General features: G+C 31.7%; 1 protein-coding gene across 1 annotated transcript; it reads left to right on the top strand.

Moving 5' to 3' along the window:
* The first annotated feature begins 363 nt into the window (after window positions 1–363).
* Window positions 364–6,602, top strand: LOC113394368 (NHL repeat-containing protein 2). The gene is made up of 11 exons (XM_026631654.2): window positions 364–693; window positions 785–951; window positions 1,541–1,700; window positions 2,002–2,180; window positions 2,422–2,569; window positions 3,043–3,210; window positions 3,638–3,802; window positions 4,336–4,455; window positions 4,686–4,790; window positions 5,124–5,233; window positions 5,533–6,602. The coding sequence occupies exons 1-11, from the start codon at window positions 537–539 to the stop codon at window positions 6,346–6,348; spliced, it is 2,295 nt and encodes a 764-aa protein (XP_026487439.2). The 5' UTR covers window positions 364–536; the 3' UTR covers window positions 6,349–6,602.
* Window positions 6,603–19,983: the final 13,381 nt, after the last annotated feature.

Below are 19,983 nucleotides of genomic sequence, written 5' to 3'. Positions count from 1 at the left end.
ATGTAACCGCACTCCACTTAACTAACTGACCCTTCCGCCAAACATATATATCTATTATATATTTATCATATTCTAGGATAGACTTTGTGAAGACTGAAGAGGTCGCATTAAAAATGACAGTGTGTATACGATATCAAAACTTTCTTTTGGAGTTTTTTCCCGTTTTGAAAAAAAATACAAACTCCTTACATTAACAGTGCTTTAATTTTAAAGGATATTTTCCTGCAATGCTGTCAAAGTGTTGTAAGATTTAAAGATTTTATGGTAAGGTAACATGGCACACGGCTAAGGTCAGAATGACAATAACTGACATAATTATGACAATGACGTAGGTAAACATTTAACATTTAAAGTTTCAAAGCGTAACATTGGCAGGCCGCAGAATATTTTGGGACCAGCTTAAGCGTAAAGTGTAGTCGTTTTCCATTTTGTTTTTAAGACAATAATTTTGTTTTGTAAATAATTGCATAATTAATTTTCAAATAAAATACATCCACAGATTAGTGTTGTTATATTATCCATTTTATTTCACGAATATGGAATCAAGTCCACTTGATTATGTAGCCCAGGCATGTATGGATTTAATTGATTCAATGGTATCTGCAAATAGTGAAGCTGAACGTGACTCTCTCATAGTAAACCACATTAAAAAAGTTTGGGCATTGGTACCACCGATTGATGACTTTAAAAAAAGTAAAATTTTAAACATTTTTAATAACAATTCTATTAAGCACAAGTAAGTAGACCATAAAGGACTGAATATTTTATCATAATTATATTGTAGATTTGGAGTGGGTGAATGTGTCTGAACCGCTTTCCCTTAATCAGCATTGTGCAGAGAAAGTGGTTGTTTTGGACTTTTGGACATACTGCTGTATAAACTGCTACCATGTATTACCAGACTTAGCTCATTTAGAAAAACTACACAAAGCCGATAATAATCTGGTTGTGGTATGTGTTTTTTTTTAAATATTCTATTCTTATTTTTTGGTAGTATCAAAAGTATCAACAATTTTATGGCTTCTGGTGTCATGGTTTGTTTTATAATTGTTAAATACATTGTAGATTCATGTGAAATAAAAACAATGAAATTCATTTATTAAGAATTTTGTCACTTCATGTACCTTGTAAATTCATAATAATCAAACCAAAGAGGCTCATAAACTTTAATAACACTGATCAATATAAAATAATAATGAAGATATTTTTTCTGTATTAAAACTAAAACAATAACTGTGTTTGAGCCAAACAGATGGCCAATACAATAAGTTTAAAATTACAAATAATTTTCATCAAATGCTGTATTCAAGAGAACCACATCAAATGCAGATGGGTAAAGGCTGTATCAAAATCTTATAGAAATTATTTCGATGAAAGAACAATAGCTGAAATGAGGTGGCCCAGGGGCTGGAGCATGTGAATCGTAACCAAAGACAGGGTGAAAATCAAGCAAGAACTACTGAGTTTTCATAGGCTTAACTTAAGTTTATAATTTATTTGTTATTACATTACTTTTGAAAACAATTGTGCTACATTTCAGATTGGTGTACATTGTGCTAAGTTTAGCAATGAGAAGGTATCCGGCAATGTGTTGGCGGCTGTACAGAGATACAACATTCATCATCCTGTAGTGAATGATTCTGATAGTTGCATGTGGGAAACATTGGGAATTAGATGTTGGCCCACCCTTCTTATATTAGGTATGAGTGCTTCATATATTACACAATTTCATTTAACTTTTGCTGTAAGATCACATTTAAATCTACTACTCAAAAGGACTTAGTTTTCACAGGCCTAATCTCTTTTCAAAATAATCCCACATTAAAAAGTGAAGGAAACCTATTACAGAAACTAGCATGTCTTGAAATACTACCATGTATGTCCTGTATGTATATATATCCAAATGTATGTATACCAATTTGCAGTGAAGTAATGTACTATAATAAACTCCAGAAGCTTTTAGCATTGTTACTACTATTTAAGTTTGTTTATCTGTTTTAGGTCCATCTAACAAGCCAATCTTTATCATAACTGGGGAAGGACACAGAGATGAACTTGTTTGGTATGTCGGTGCTGCTATACGACATTTCACATCACGCCTCTCGACAGTCTCACTACCTGCGTCAATAAATACTCATTTAAAAACTAAGGAGAATAACATCCTTTATTTTCCTAGTAAGGTTTGTGATAGTTTTCTTTAAAGCTATCAATATGTTCATTCTTCATTATGAATATTATGTAATAAGTTACGAGAGAATTTACGTTCATTCATTCGTTCTTTTTATTTGCGCATTTATTAAACGACGCTATCCGATATAGCACGGAACGACGCGATGTGTACATAATTATTTCAACAATGTAAATAAATGTAAACAAAAAACTTTTTAATTTTAATTATACATTAATTTTATTTTATTTTAGCTTGCACTGAATCCATTCTACCGCGGTCGCGGTGAAGAGCCCTTTCTAGCAATATCGGACACGGGTCATAATCGAGTACTGTTGACAGACTGCTCGGGTGTCATATTGCGCATAATCGGGGGAACAGAACCAGGCTTTAAAGACGGAAGTAAATATGAATAATCACAATTATATTTGTAAAAATGTTGATATAGTAAATACAAAACACGAACAAAGCCATTTTAGAAATAAATAGTGTTCGAAATTCGACCATAACGATATTGTAAATTTGAATTTAACGTATCGTTATAAATTTGTATGTTTTTTTGCATTGTATACAAATTTTTTTTATTGTTTATATATGTAATAAAAAAAATATTGAAAAGTGAAGTCAAAGTCAACAAAAAAAAAACAAAACATAATTATGGTTGACAAACAGAGAAGAATAGGTATGAAACGATTTTTTCTTTTCCTATGTATGTTCCTATATATATGAAGACAAATTTAATGTATACAAAATGTTACATATTCGCCGGCTGATGTATTCATGTCTCTAGTATCGCAAAAAAAATGTTTTACCACTTAACACATTCGAACCAAGGAGAGCTCGGATGGGGGATTCGATACGAATACGTTTTCCAGAACTCAGCGAGGCGCAGTTCAACGCGCCGCAGGGCGTGTGCTGGCTGTCGAGCGCCGTGCTGGTGGTGTGCGACACCAACAACCACGCGCTGCGGGCCGTGCACCTCGACGAGGGCAGCGTCGAGGTGCTGGTGGGCACGGGCCGCCAGGCCGCCGTCGGCGACAAGGGTAACCGCCCCCCCCCCTAACGCCTCCAGTGCGATATAGTGTGCTAAAACGAATGATAATATTTTACTCGAATATACGTACATTCGTACAGACTATAGTATTCATTCTTTGCAGTTTTTATTTTATGCGCAATATTTAAGTGCGCATAACGGACAAATAAATAGAATAAAATGTTTTAATTGATAACTCAACTTGTTTTGTAACTGCTTTTTTTCTGAATTACTAATGTAATGATGAATCAATAGTAAAGATGGATAAATGTGATCGTCACTCGAATACAAATAGTATGTTAAAATACTTTGCTCAAAGAGTTAGGTAATTAGAAACAAAAACCGCTGAAAACAAAATATAAGTATAATAAGGAAACCATACTCGAACTTATAATTGAACCGCTATATAATGTTACCTTGCCTAAATGATGTTGCAGGGGGAAAATGTCTGGGTCTCCAAGCGCTGTCGTCCCCGTGGGACGTGCTGCTGTACTCCACCCCCGACATGGACATGTCGGTGCGGCCCGCTCCGCCCCCTCCGCCGCCACCCCCCGGACACGCTCCCCTCGACCACGAGAAACCTGACAAAGAGTTTGTTAAAGGTACATGATCTTTTCTTATAATGCAGGGAATCAAATGAAGAGATCATATTGTATGAGTTTTTTATAGCATTTAATTTGATCCTCAAAGACCGGCGCTATTTGGCGATACATTGATAATAAAGTAAATCATTTAAAATAATATCAGCCTCATTTATATATTCCGTTCAGAATATATTTATTACTTGTATTCCAAAACGGATCCTTATCGTATTAATTTTTCAACTTTAATTTTTATCTTCCTTTCTCCAGTCGTCAGCCATTGTTACGCTTTACTGTTTCTGTATTTATCTCGTTCACGCATATATAGATAGGAGTTCGAATGAGAGTTAAATGGGAGTAATATCAAAGTTTCAGAAACAAATTTAACAAAAAATACCAATAAACATCAAAGATTTACGGAAAACCTTACAGATTAGCGAAATTAGAATCGATCGAAATCCGGTCGAAGAAATATTTATACTCCCATTTAATATCTACATGATTATTAATTCAATAATTAAATAATACTTTAACTTCAATTATTTTTATTACAGAAAAAGAAAAAAAGGACGAAATACGCCGAGTCCTTTTGATCGCCTGCGCTGGCTCGCATCAAATATGGGCTCTATTCCTCGACAATACCATTTGGTGGAAATATAAGGCATTTTCTGAGGGTGAGTTTTATTATATTATGGTCTAATAGTAAGCGGTTTGCGTATGTAAGCGGTTATTTGGGTTTTGGTTATTGATAGAAGTCGTATTACTGTTAATTCATTATAATTTATAATTGTATAACAAACGGGTCGCTTGGCAATATAAATGTCACAGAATCGTGGCAGTGTCTGAACAGATCAGTGATTTTATATCCTTTAAACAACCATATGACCCCCACCCCCCCCCGCAGGCACGTGCGCGGTGGTGGCGGGCTCGGGCGCGGAGGCGGCGCGCAACAGCGCGTACGCCGCGTCGGCCGCCTTCGCGCAGCCCTCGGGCCTCACGCTGCGGACGGGTGAGTCGTTCATATTAATCTATGTATAATGAATAATATACATTTAAAACATTACCTCGAGTAACTTTTTTATTAAAAGTAAAGTAACAGCCTGGTAACGTCCCACTGCTCCGAGAACATTGTAGAACTTACTCCACCACGCCGCTCCACTGCGAGTTTTAATCCTTTTTTTTTTAAGCGTGACCTCTTAAACATGTTAATTTAAAAATAACTAATTAAAATATTGATTAATCAGTAGTGGTTCATGATGTAATTTATTATCATACAACTTGAAATCTCATTGCAGTGACACTATAAGATGAAACAATAACTTATTATTTTGTACAATGTAAGGTACCAGTCCGGAAATATTCATAGCAGATTCGGAGAGTTCCTCTATAAGAAGATTAGCGCTTTCGACTGGACAGGTCTCCACGCTTTGTGGAGGAGATCGAAATCCTTTAGTACGTATACAAAGCTTCCACTGTTTATGCAGCATAAGTTATGCTAAATAATTTTTGCTTACAGCTGGCTATTTTCGTGGTTCGATCACAGGAATGTTTTTAGGGTTGCTTTTCCGGCGCAACGGTACGCATTGTTGCACTAAATGCTGAAGGTTTTGCTGAAAGCACTTAACGCAAAATATTTCCCTGAGTTCGCCCTTTAACTAGAGTAGTACGTTTAAAGTAACGTTTAAAATGTCATGGTTATTTTTTACGGTTGGAAATAATTAGTTCTGTTAATAAATGTGATTTTGTTACAGAATCTTTTTGCTTACGGAGACGTTGATGATGTGGGCATAGAAGCCAAACTACAACATCCATTAGCCGTCGCTTACTGTGAATCAAACAAAACACTGTACGTTGCCGACACATACAATCACAAAATCAAAAAAATAGACGTTGGACCTCAAAAAGTGACCACGTTGAATCCAACGATGATCGAAACGACCGACCCAGCTAAGTTCAACGAACCCTCGGGTCTCTCGACCAGTACGGATGGAAAATATCTCTACATAGCCGATACGAATAATCATAGCATAAAAATTCTTAATCTAGCCAAAAATGTATGTCAAGAATTCAAGGTACGTCTTCCAGATCCAAAATTCGCCGAACCCGAGAATTTAATACTGTATAAAAATGACTTATTCGTGAATCGAAAATGCGGCAATCTCATAATATATTTCAATGTAAGTTTAGACGCTGAAACGAAAAGCGTTAAGTTCACACCGGGCGCGCCGCAGAACTGGCACGTTTGCGTTCGCGATGAAAATGATAAGGACGTGACAATTGACGACTTCGAATTCGTCGGTTGTTCGTACAAAGGTACGAAGTTGCCGGGCAGAGTGGAAATGAAGCTTAAATTCAGAACGGATAAGACGCATTATCGCTTGTATCTCAGCTTCCAAACAGCGCTGTGCGACGCTTCCGTTTGTTTCGCTCATTCTTTCACGATACGATCTACTATTTTAGTGAGAGACTCGGTTAAAATGATTGAATCTTACAAGATAACTTGTAAAGTCAATCCGGTAAATCGGAATGATTCAAAATCGGAAGCTGGTAAACTATCTAGTACCTAGGAAACTCAATTCTATCGTTTCCAACGTAGACAATGCAAATAAAAAATATATTTTGTTGACATCACGCACACTAAGACATCTATTAAGCATGAGCGACACTAACTCACACTAATGCACGCCGATACGCCGACAATAATTTATCGTGGAGGGGCGCGCCTTCGTAATTGGATAGATCTATATAGTTACTTATAGATGAGCTATCATTTACCTAAACTAAATACCTATTCATAACGATTTTTTGCAAAACTCGAATGTGAAGTATAAATCGAGATTATTGTTATTAGTTTCAAATGCTTACAATATCTTAATATTTTTATGAACAAAGAAAATTGAAAATATGTATATTCAAATTAAATCCGGATTTCAGATACGAATGCTTTAACGTGGATTTCAACAAATTAAACTTGATGTTTTATTTTGATTAAACAATTATAATATAAAAATATTACATGACGAATAAAGTATTAGTATTTAAAAAATATTTTTTTTGTTAAATGTTGATATAACATTCGAATTAACAAAAAGTCTATTTATTAGGTTTTATCTACAAGCAGCGGATAAGTAAATACTAATGATGTAAGTATATGATTTTTCATTATTTTTATTTAACTATAATTGTAAGAACAAGATTTAAGTTAACATTGGTACGTTTAACACTAATATTCTGTTACGTTTTAATTTTTTTACATAAACGCAAACTATGTACGTATATAATAATGTAATGTATTATTTTGTGAATAAATATTTAAAACAAAAGCTTCTACCTTATTTAATGATAATATTAATACCTTACTTTCTGATGAAGATAAATTAGTGGTGCAATAGTGATATAATGAATGGTTAATATCATATAACGTTAATGTCTGTGGGTTGTAGTGACTTACATAAATTATTTAATTGACCGACTTAGATTAAGTGTAACTTTTATTCAAGTGACAATGTGTTTGTATAATATAAACATGATTAGATTTACATATTCCATGCGATTTTCTAAGACGTCTACTATATTATGTGCACTACAAACAGTTCTTGATTAATATATCTCTATTTATAATACTATTCCACTTAACTACTTGTATGCATTTTAATTTAACTAGGTACCTCACTTCCGATAGAAACTTGCCGATATTCAAAACGCCATTTTTTTTAAAGATATTTTAATACCTTATTGAATGATCAAGATCTCGATCAATTAAATTTAAAAATCTCCTCCTGTGGTTGGAATAAAATTGATCCTGCCCTAACCGTAGTAGGTATAATTTTAAAAGAAATTCAGAAATAATACGTTAACAAAACGTTGAGAGCGTATCTTTAATAGTGCTAATAGTCAATTGGTTGAACGCGCTAATTGTACGGTAAATACTGGGTATACTATAAAGTTATAGGATACATAACTCCATACTACGCCATTGAACTTGTAGGCCCTCATGTAAATCACTACAGCCCACAGACATTAACGCTATATGATATTAACCATTCATTATATCACCATTGCACCACCAGTGTTGTGAAATATGAAGTTGCGTCTATTATGCCTGTAATTACTTTGACTTAAACACTTCAATCCAGAATACGATAATCTAATATAGGTTGCCGCAAAACCAAATTCAAATTGGTTGTTAGGTGCTGTTAAGGGTATACCCAAGATACTTGATAGGTTCATAGAGATTCCTCTGTTTTTAATGATTAGTTTTATAAACATTTTAAAAATATAATATTTATCTCCGAAACAATAATTTAAGACTCTAATTTAAAAAAGTAAATTAGTTAACTATAGTATAAAAAAGGCGCATTAGACAGTACAATATTTACATTAGCGTAGTTAACGATAAAATAACATTAAGAAAAAATGATATTCCAATGAGAAAGGTGCCTTTGACATTTCTTACCAGGATACGAACACTTGATAGAAACAACAGCAATTTAATATGATCACGACTTCTTTGACCTCGCCAAATATTTCTGTTAAAGCAGCAGCAAATGAAATGTGGTTTCGGATTTATTGATTTCACGCAAGAGCAACAGGATGTGGCTAGAGAAACATTAAGTTAGTGTTAGCTATTTTATTAAATAATCTAGTAATCAGGTAAAGTTATCTGTACTAACAAATAAATGCAATTGAAATATTTAAGCTATATAACGTCGCTTTTATGCCCATACAATTGTTTATGGAATTAGGTGTATAATTGTTCTATGTGTATATGACTGAACTCCGAAGCATCTGGAAAGATTATGGTGATTTTTTTGTGCGTTTTCGAGTTAGTTTTGTTTAAATTAAACTAAGTAGGTGGATCGCTGCCATCGGGTTCGAGGTATTTTCTTTAACAAAAATATATAATAAATATAATTCTTATATAACCCATACGAAGTTGGTTCTGGTAGTTAGTCTGAATTTATGTACACATATAAGATGATAAAATATGAGTAGTATATTTGAACTGTGTTTGAATTAATGGCTATGTCAGGTGCCATTCTTATAATAAATGCAAATATACCTACATCATCAGGACTATATTTTTTCTCTTTGTTTTATATCCGTTTACATATAAGCTTCTGTTAAATAATGTTGATTTTGTTTTAATTCAAAATAATATTACAACACCATTCTGTAATTAGGTGTAAGTAACAATTAAAAAAATATAAATCTCATACTTCTTTATTAAATAACCTTTTGCAATACTCTTTGCTTAAACGTCAAAGGAAAATAAAGTCGGCTCAGCAGACGCATTTCGTTATGATAACGTACAATATCGATTGTTCAAATTAGGAGTCGACGAGGCTTATCGTGATAATGAGCCACGTGACAATGGTTGCATATAGGCCGCGTGTAAGGCCTTTTGATAATGTGTGTGTGCACTTGTGTGCGTAAAGGCACTTTTACGAATATAACTATATTATCAGCCGTTCATATGGCGCATCCGATCCAAAGACCCTGGTTATTAATAAACGATGTGCTTTACTGAGGTCTCGGCAGTTTGCATCAATAAACGTAAGAATCGGATCAGTGGCCTCTATATATAAAACGCAATTTAAGCAATGACTATGGCATATTAATACGATTATGAATTAAAGGTCCTCTGGTCGTATGCCAGTAATTTAAATGGTCGTAAAGTCACGATAACGGGTCGATTGAATGACCTTTAATATTATACCTGCTTTATTTTAGCTATCGCCCGAAGCTTTTTTACGCAATACTCCATTCCCTAGCCGTGCTTAAAGATAGCAACAATTACTAATTCTTTTTGCGTTGGACATCGTGGAACAAAAAGTTAGAGGTCGTTCACTGACTAACATACTTATCTACATATTTGTACTTATTACTTGATTAAACAATTACCTTGATAAAATATTAGCGTTCTAAATCTGTCCAGATTTTTTTTACTAATATTAGTTTTGTAAAATATATAGGATTTTGAATATAACAAACTTGTTGCGACCTTTGCTAAACCGCAAATTTAGCGTTGTGGCAAAGAGTAATGTCATCTTAGTGCGTGAACGATTTGAAAAATACATTGCTATCAGTCAGGTGCGAGACGCTCGGGCAAGCAGGCTAAGGTCGGTCCAATCATTACAGCCTCAATGTCCCAAAACAATCGCATCGTGGCTCGTCAATTAGCTTCTTCTAGTTCGTGCTTTAAAAACTATTTAAAATTACGAATAAGTCTCCGCAAAGCATAATTACTTTCAAAGATTACTTGCGAATAAGTGTACTTATCATAATAAGAGGTTCGAAAAGATAATATGTTATGATGAATGAGTGCTTGCATCTTATTTACATCCTGCATAAATGTTTATTGAAGTTAACTATTGTTATGATAAAAAAGACAACTTAAAATCTCATCATTTTTTTTTTGTTCTTGATCTTGTAAAGCTTTATAGATGTTTTTAATTGTATTTTAATTTATCATATAAACATACCTAAATAAAGTATTTTTATCGGACTCATGAAACTTATTAAAGTCGAAACAGCGAAATAAAACTATAGTTAAATTTCCATTAGAATATTGCTAAAAACAATTTTTTGAAACACAAATTTTGGCAAATTATAGGTCCTCATAGATTGACTCTATGTATAGAACTTTTGGTATACGCGTGAGGTCCCAGCGTATACTAAACTCCAGTTAAAAATGTCGAAATATGCTAAATTATAAACAGCTGTTCTAATCCGAGTAGTATCAAGCTTTCATAGGATATATGTTATATTTACACTCATGAAAAATTAAGACATCACTTCACACTGAGCTCGTGCTCAACATTGCACGGTTAAATCCAATTTAACCCGTGAGCACGATCTGTGTCAACAAAATATATACATACAATTTATTTATGTCTATGTGTATATAGTGCGAATACTTGCATTTGTTTAAGATGTAAAATTAACAATTACATATGCATCTTGAATTCAAAACTTATTGAATTGTAAATGAAACATCCGCATTTTTTATGTGCACTGCATAAATAGGGCAAGAGTATTAGAATAACTATACCCTGTTAAAGTTAGCTCGATATTTTTGACAGACGGGCTAGCGATGAGAAACAGAAAATATAACATATTATATAACAGTCGATTGAACGATGGAATGCGTAATTCAAGTTAGAATTTAATTTTTTTTAAGTTATTTTTCTAAAAAGAGTTATACCAGCTAAAGACACCCCAACCACTAGCCAAAGAGCCCCCAACAAAAAGGACCCCCGTTCGTAACAATAACTTAACAATGATCTTTAATAAGGATTTTTGTAATCGAAATTTTGGCAGTTACTGCCTGTAATTCGCGTCCCTACCATCCGACCGATATAACATTGTACAAGCGTCTATTATTTTCAGTGTTTCTATTTAAATTTTACTTTGAAGCAAAAATATATAATAGAAAAAGTCTCAAAATTTTCGGATAATGCTTGAATCTGTAGGAACTTTTGTATTATATATATATTTTTAAAATAGTTTTACAATTTTTAAAATCATTAAATTAAGAAAATAATATGTTCGTGGTTGCAAAGTAATGTCGTTCAGAAAAATTTACATCTGTCAAAAAGATCGAGCTGTCTTGTACAGGGTATAGGTACTTTATTTAGACCTTTTAGAATTCGTAAACATTTCTCAATCTTCGACAATTTTGAACGATAAAATTAAAACGCAAAGACTGTTCGAACTCTACAATTATTTACCACTGTAGAAACTCTTTAATTTATTAGGAGCATATTACATTAAAATATTTAAAGCTTAACAGGTTAGTACATTAAAAAAATATAATATTAAATTAGAACCATCTGATTTAATGAAACTTTATTAATAATAATTACCATAAAATGTTTAATATGACCAATATACCAAAAAATATAATAAAAACTTTTTGGCTCTAATATTAACTTATTTTGGGTTGGTCTGAGTCAGATATTTTGTAACACTCTCTACTTGGCTACTTTTGTTATTATTATTATTTGTAGTCAAAGCTGCGATGCCAGTATCAAACTGTTATATATTTTAATTATATAGTTACTACGGAAATTCATCATCTGTACTTCTTGGATTCGCGCTCAGCTGTTAACTTATATTTATTTGTTTGGTATGCAAAGCTTGCCGCCGATCGTTGCATTATGCGTAGAATAATAACGCACATTCTTGGCAAATTGATATAAGCGTACCGATTCCATAATTACTCTGTTATAACGTTTAACGCATAAGAATTATTTTGTAAAGGGGAATTATAAAAAGTAATAAAAAAATATGAAATATTCAGTAAAAAGTAGTAGATTGACTGATAAGGCCATCTGTCTGTTTGGAACTATTTTTCTTAAGTTTAACTATAAGATATATATTTATAATTTTATCGTTTACAAAATATAATCAAACTACGCAATGGATAAATGTAATAACATAGGAACCTTGAATCCTCTGTCCTCATTATTATAATCTGATGGTATGGCAATTCGACACGATAGAATAATGCGCAGGACTCATGTGTCAGGCATAGAAGTGTAAAACATTAGCAACTTTTTAACTTTGTGCTGCTGTTGAGATGTTCTGAAAGTATATACATAATATATTTCTTTATAAATTCTGACCCCGGAATTAATCCTTGGTCCTCGGGATCGACAGTCTTAAGCTAAACTATGATTGTTAGTCGTAGTTTAGCTACCCATTACTGAGTGAATTCACTCTTTATTATTTTGTAACGATATTGATATACATACACAAGACACACATACTACACTTTTATGGCTTCACCTTCTCGAAAGCCCTTCCACCGCCGTCAACAGTGTCTTGCAATGACATTATTATGAATTACTTCTATTTTATCTATGGCTTTGTACATAACAAGACGGGCTATAAGTGGATCTCAATACATATAAATTGTATTTACACCACACTGATACCTAGGACATAACAACTTAGTTCCCAAGGTTGGTAACGCATTGACTTACAGCGACAGTCTATGGGCGACGGTGACGACTTACTACCAGGTTGATTATTTCACCTCTCGCCAAACTATTTTATAAAAAGGCGTAGTAAATAATGACTTGCAAGGAATAAATTATCGTAAAATATAAAAAAAAACTCCAACGATAAATACAATAACTTTTATTGTTATCGCAATATGCAGAAATTCAAATTCTATATTTCATAAATTTTTAATCTATTATACTTTTGAAAAGATTATAAATTTTCTTGCACAAATCAAAAATAAAAGCAATCTTATATTTACAGGCTCAGTTTTGTTTAAATACTCATATAATTATTGCGAATTAAGTGAATTTAAATCCTGAAGGTGAGAGCAACATCACTTGTTGCTATGCAAATTTCATTATTAGTGAACATCATGTCATGTCGTTAGATATCAACAATCGTGCTTGATACAGAGGTTCTTACATTATACCAAAATCGAGTTAGAATGTTGAAATACATAACATTGCCAAATGCTTCTATTATAAGCTTTGTTTTATTTCTAAATTGATATAAATCTAATAACATTACGAAAGAGTTAAGTTCATGGAGTTTAATTTTGTTATATGCTTGGATAAAGAAGAGTATAAACATTTAATGTTGAATTTAAATAATATGACACGGTAACATAGTTAATTATACATTTTTTAAGATCGCACATTTTCCACAAAATTGTAACACTGTTGTTGAACAATACCTTTCCCATGAAGAACACAATGACGCTAGGCAACTGTTTTAAGAGGACTAGACAAGTAAGTAGTAATAAATGCACAAAAGAAGTCCTGATTTAACGATAAATGAGATTCTTAATTAAAGGATTGTGTAATATGATGTATCAGAGTATGACAATTACTGCTGACATTAAAACTTTATAGGTACTTAATGATTATGTATTTGAACTATTTATTAATGTTTGTATTTATTAGAATAAAATATACATTACTTTATTCCAATAAAAACGTTAACGCATACCTTTCATAGTATTATTTTTACAAGTAATCACTTTGAGTAATGAAAAAACGAAATAACCTGCTTCATTATTTTTTATTTGATTTTGACAATTATATTATGTAAGATAGTAGAAGTATATACAATGATAAATCGCAAATGGATTTTCTACCTAAATTATGGCTCAATACTGTTAAATAATATAAAGTTTTACCAACATTTTTGACCATTTTCCCCGATTTGTTATTATTTGACAATTGATCATGAGTCTTGAATATTAAACTAGGAATTGGAAAAATATATGTCGACTTACTGATTTTAATAAATGATTAAAAAGAAAAAATATTTTAAAATAGATTTGCATTTCATTATAAATTATATTGTTGATCAATATATTCACGGTAAAAATCCTCCTCAATTAAACCAGAACAGTACCTACAAGATTTTCAAGATTATAAAACGACGCTATCACGAAATACCTATACCTACTAAAATCAAAAAACTTCATATCCATTTTTATACTTACAAAGTGGTGTGCGTCAACATATTATTAGTTTAATTATTATAATAAATTAAGAAGGTTCCATCACTTCAATTTAATAGTTATTTAAAAACCATGAATGTACCCATTCAAGTGCACGACTTTCGAGGCTTTTCATTTTCCCTACATTACTCGTCTTGCGTAATTTTATGCATAAGGTCGCCAAATCCTTTTTAGCTGTATGTCCCGCGAAGCATGCTGTATTAGCATACAATCATTGATCATACATAACTAAATATACGTATTTTATAACAATGTATGCTCGTAAGTTATTAACTACTAGTCGTCGAGTGCTGGTGTGAATTCCACCTCCACGTTTGATTTAGCGATAGAGCTCCTTTGTTTTAAATACAAACGAAAGACAAATGCATATAATTATTTATTGGAAATAATTGAGTCCCCTCGCGTTGCGTAGCAATCCAATAGCTACTTTTTTACTAACCGACTTCAAAAAAGGAGGTGGTTATCAATTCGAACTTTTTATTTTCCACGGAACGTCGTTATTAATGAACCGTTTGGAAATATATATTTTTATTAGAGAGGATATTCTTGTCGTTTGATCCCATTTAAATCTGAATGAAAAAATTGACTTTAAATTATTTACTTACTTAGATTTAAAATTTATTTACAGTCATTTAGGTACTTGAATTGGTTTTTATTTAGGATTTTAATTTTCTCATATTTATCTCCGAATTTAAAATTAAAAAAACCTTATCTGCAAATTAATTTACTAATGTACATCGGCGACTTTATGCACATTGTCATTAATATAAGTAGCTATTAAAAGCGACTGTGAATGCTATGCCGTATATGATTCGCAATGTAATCTTCGTTTCCTTAGCTTCAAGAAAGCGCGGATGTCTTTAGGCCTCTACTTTTATTTCCATTTTAATATAATCCTTTATTCGCTTGATGCAGCATTAAATATGGACAAAAATAAATTATTTTTCTTAAAATTAGTTAACATTTTACCAAGAAATAACCTCGATGCACCTTGCTGCGTAAGCCGAATTGCAGTCTTCACTATAGGACTCGTCTGCGGCAGTGTCCATTGGTTCTTCGACATACGTAACCAACTACTGCAACTGCCACTTCGGTCTATTTAGCAAGCTATTTCGGTTACTCGGGTTCTTCTCCAGATAATCTAAAGATGTTGCTGATTTTATCCTATAAAAATATACTCTAAGCATAGCTCGCTTCATGACAAGTTGATCGAGCTGGCTAGGAAGGATCGAAGTTGCGCTGGGAATAGGTCAGTAAAAAATCATAATAAACGTTCATAACAAATAATGAAATAGCTTAATAAAATTATGAATATATTTAAAATATCAATATCTTCTTTTGACTTTACTATCGTAAAAAATAATTATTAAAAAATATAGGTATACGAATTGATTACATGTATTATTTCATAATATATGGTATAATTTGAATCACATGACTAACGACTTAAGGCCATTAAAAATAATTCTCAACATGTATATATGTCTTTTAGAAATAATTTATGCGCTAAGATTTTTTACGCAGCGACTATTAAACGCTGAGATGAGCCGGAGATCCGTTTCTTAGATCCGTGTGTGTTTCCTACGATAGATGTTTTATCAGCCTAATAGAACGACTACGGAACCTGACGAAGGCTATGACTGAAGATGATATCTACTGGTATATGACTAAGGTATTTTTTAACTTAAATCTAGACAACTATTTAGAACTATATAGTTTCGAATTGCCCCTGTACGGTTTGGAGGATACTGTGTCAGAATTTCAACCGACACGTATCTTCATCACCGCCAATAATTTAAACCCAAAATAAGCACAGTAATAATAATTTATACTTGTTCAGATTTATACCTATGACTAATATATTAAAAAATCGACATGTTCTATAACTTGGCCACGGCTTATCAATGATTTATAAATTTTATTTTCAAGAAGCGTTAACGACATATTTTATTGACAGTTTTATCTACAGTTTATAGTTTATACAAATTATAGTTGAATTATATCTTATTGCTGAATAGTCAAGGTCGGATGCCGTTACAAAGCAAACCGACAGTCTATTAATAAGTACTAACATAGTTTAATTGGTCCGTTGATCCTACAAACTCGCATGTAAGTCATTTAAAATAAATTACAGACTATAAATGCAATATTAATTATATCAATAATATGAAATATGCAAATCATTGTTTTACAGGCTTTATTTTGAATGAGAATTACGAAAAAATATATAAATTGTTTTTAATATTTATCATATTTATAAAAATCTGTATATTTATGACATTACGCGGTAGTTTCGCTCGCATTAATTTTGGATTATGTATGCTCGTTTCACATTTTCATTTTGTTTCGAGCTTATAATATCTAGTAATTAACAATATCGAACGCTAAAAAAATTCTGAAAAAAAACTATATTCAAGGTCAAATTAATAACAACTTTAAAATCCCTTGTATATCTTTATTTAAATACATATTATCTTTTCTACGTTTGTATGTAACTGCACTCCTCCAAAACAGTTGAACTGATTTCGATATGCGATTTTCAGTGGGTCTTTGTATGATTGAATTGGATCCGTTAGGTGGCACTGCGTTTAGGAAATAAATACAAATCCTATTTCACTCGGACGAAGTGAGAGGCAGCTCGTTCTCAAATCAAATTAAGGCTATTCATAATTTAATCTTCATATGCAATTTATTGAATTAAATAAATATTTTAAACTAACAAACATAATAAGTGTTAATAAGCGTTTATGATATTACATGGTTGTTACTTGTAAGTTTATTTATTATTTGTTATCCAATAAAGAACACATTTTCAATAATCTTATAACAAATTGTATACTAGATTCCGGTTTCTTCATATTTAATGAGGTTATAAGTCTACTAGAATACTAAATTCGTACTAGACCGAATGGGCTGTATCCAAAATAAAACTTTGAAAGTCCTATCTCAATAAACAGACTGAATATGTAGCGCGAAATTAGTAACGAAAATCTGTAATTACTGCGTTCTACCATACATGTCTCTTTAGCTTTATAATATAAGTTAAACACGAAAATATTCTCTTTATTAAAAATAAAGACAATATTTTCGTGTTTAACTTTAGTAAAATATTGTCATATTTGTAAAAATACACATATACTTCGACAAACTGAATAAATTAAATTAAGAAAATACATTTTATTTTATTTGGTAAATAGTATAAATTTCAAAATCATCTGAGCACCATTTTATTTATATATTTTAATAATCTTCAAAAATATATATGAAATAAGATTTAGAGTAACGATAGGTAATTGAAGTAACAAATCACAATGTACTTTTTTCGAATTATTTTTGAGTAAAATTTTATTTATTACAATACACCTAACTTATTTTTTTTTTTTTATGTTAGATATGGCAAACGAGCAGGAGGCTCACCTGATGAAAAGTGACTACCTCCGCCCATGGACATCTAAATTCATCAAACATCTGCTAAATTCACATAAGTGTACATCTATTGGACCAAATTTAATCAGCTTACAAACCAATAAGGCCTAATGTTCATTACACATTGCAAGCAGATATTCTGCTTAAATATCATGTAATTAAACGTTATTTACGCAAACTATAAGTTTGCTCATAATTGGATCTTGTAAATTGTTGTAACTTGTAATGAAATATATTAAGAAGATCTTAAAGTACCGATCCTGTTATCCCTGAGCACATTACATTCTCTTCCTTGACTTAAAATGATCCGATTAAACAGCAATCGATGAAGCTACTTAAAACTCTCAAAAACTATAGGTGTTTTTTTTTTTCAAGGGGAAAAAAATGTTAATCAATAAATAAATGATATTAAATAGTCATTTAATGATTTATAAAAAGGGTTACAATTTTATTTTTCTTTATCTTGGAATATTATGACAACATTATGACATGTTATATTTGACTTTTATTTGTAACAGTTCTCAATATTGCAGGCTCCTGGCTATTTCTATTCATATTCAATTGTGTAATATCAATAATAAAATAGACAAAAAAAGACCCGCTTAGTTTCTTTCGCCGGATCTTCTCAGGTCAGGGTGTTTTTTTCCGAACCGGTGGTAGTGTTTCATTTGACTATCAATAAGTAAGTGTAATGCTTCTTTATTGAATAAAGAAATTTGAGTTTGAGTTTTGAGTTCAATCAAATCAGAATCAAAAATATTGCCAGTTTAATTACCTATTAATTATTGATGTATTTATAAAAAGACTACGTTTCGTACTACTGGGAAATTTCATTCGCTTTTGTTACTTCACTCTATTTGCTCCGCCTGCTTTTTATTTTATAATCTGAGATAGAACTACAAGGTATGTCTATACAAATATCTCGATTTTAAAAATCTACACTAGGGGACTTTAATTGAATGCAAACATTTTCAACATTACTCGTAACATTAATTCAGTTGAATGAATATATTAAAGAAAGGTATATTTATAAATAATACATATAATTTGTTTTCGCCACTTCTTCTCAGTTCTGTGATGTTTATTTCCAAATCGGTGGTAGATTTTGCAAGTAGCTTTTAAGTTGAAAAAATATTTTGAATTTGTAAGTTCTGAGTAAATAAGTAATAAGTTGTAACACAAAGTGTCAGATATGTCTGAACAGATCGATTCATTATTGTAAGGTCACTCACTGAATTGTAAGTGATCACCGCCCATAGACATTGACTTTGTAATAAATATTAACCATGGAATGGTTTCGTCACGTCGTCAATGTGCCTCCATGGAACCGATATACCAAGTTGTCGATTACAAAAAACCCAAACAATATGTTTAACAATAAAAAAAAATACCGATTAAAATAATAATAAACGAAGTAAACCGCACTAGATTATAGAGATGATAAAAATTTCTGGATTAATTAATATTTGATTTTATATGCATATGATTGATAGAAAAGAGTAAGATGGCAATATTTTTCACTCGGATGAATCTTTATTCCTAACCAATCGTGGCTTTACTTTAAAAATCCTGTAATATAACTATTCAAATGTGATAATAAGAGCTTACTTGAATTAAGTTTATTTCGGTTTGATACAAATTATTGCAAAAAAATATCGATTTTTCACGACTTAGAATCCATGGATGTGACTCACATTCTCGCCGTTCGAGCTTAAGGTTATGATAACACTACTAAGAAATCGTTGCGATTAATATAAATTTACTATCGATGAATATTAATAATTTTTAGAAGCGCTATATAATAAACGTTTTTATTGTATGGAAGTCAATTATATTTGCATTTACCTGTAAGAAAGAAAACCATATTTTTATATTAAATACTAATACTATATATTATTACTACTAAACACATCCCTATTAATATTATAAATGCAAAAGTAACTCTGTTTTAACAGACAAAACCCACCCACTTAGTGGTAACCCACTCTACACTTAAACCATTGAACCGATTTAAATGTAATTTGATACGGGGATAGTTTAAGTCACTGAGAATATATACGGGCATAGGCTTTTAATTCACCCCTCGAAAGTGTAACATGTGAGGTGAAGGTTCGTGTGCTATAAAGTTCTATAAACTTCGCGTGGGTAAACCCGCGGTTTCAGCTGGTAGATTATACAACGATTTTCAGCCATCAGTAAAAAATAACACCTTATCACCGCCTGATTATTGTCTAATATTATATATATGGAGCTGTTGGTGAGTAAGCGAGTGTAA

This window comes from Vanessa tameamea, chromosome 4, assembly GCF_037043105.1.
Source record: "Vanessa tameamea isolate UH-Manoa-2023 chromosome 4, ilVanTame1 primary haplotype, whole genome shotgun sequence".
Lineage (NCBI taxonomy): Eukaryota > Metazoa > Arthropoda > Insecta > Lepidoptera > Nymphalidae > Vanessa > Vanessa tameamea.
Note: the sequence above shows the minus strand (reverse complement) of the source record. Positions and strands in the feature narration are given on the sequence as shown.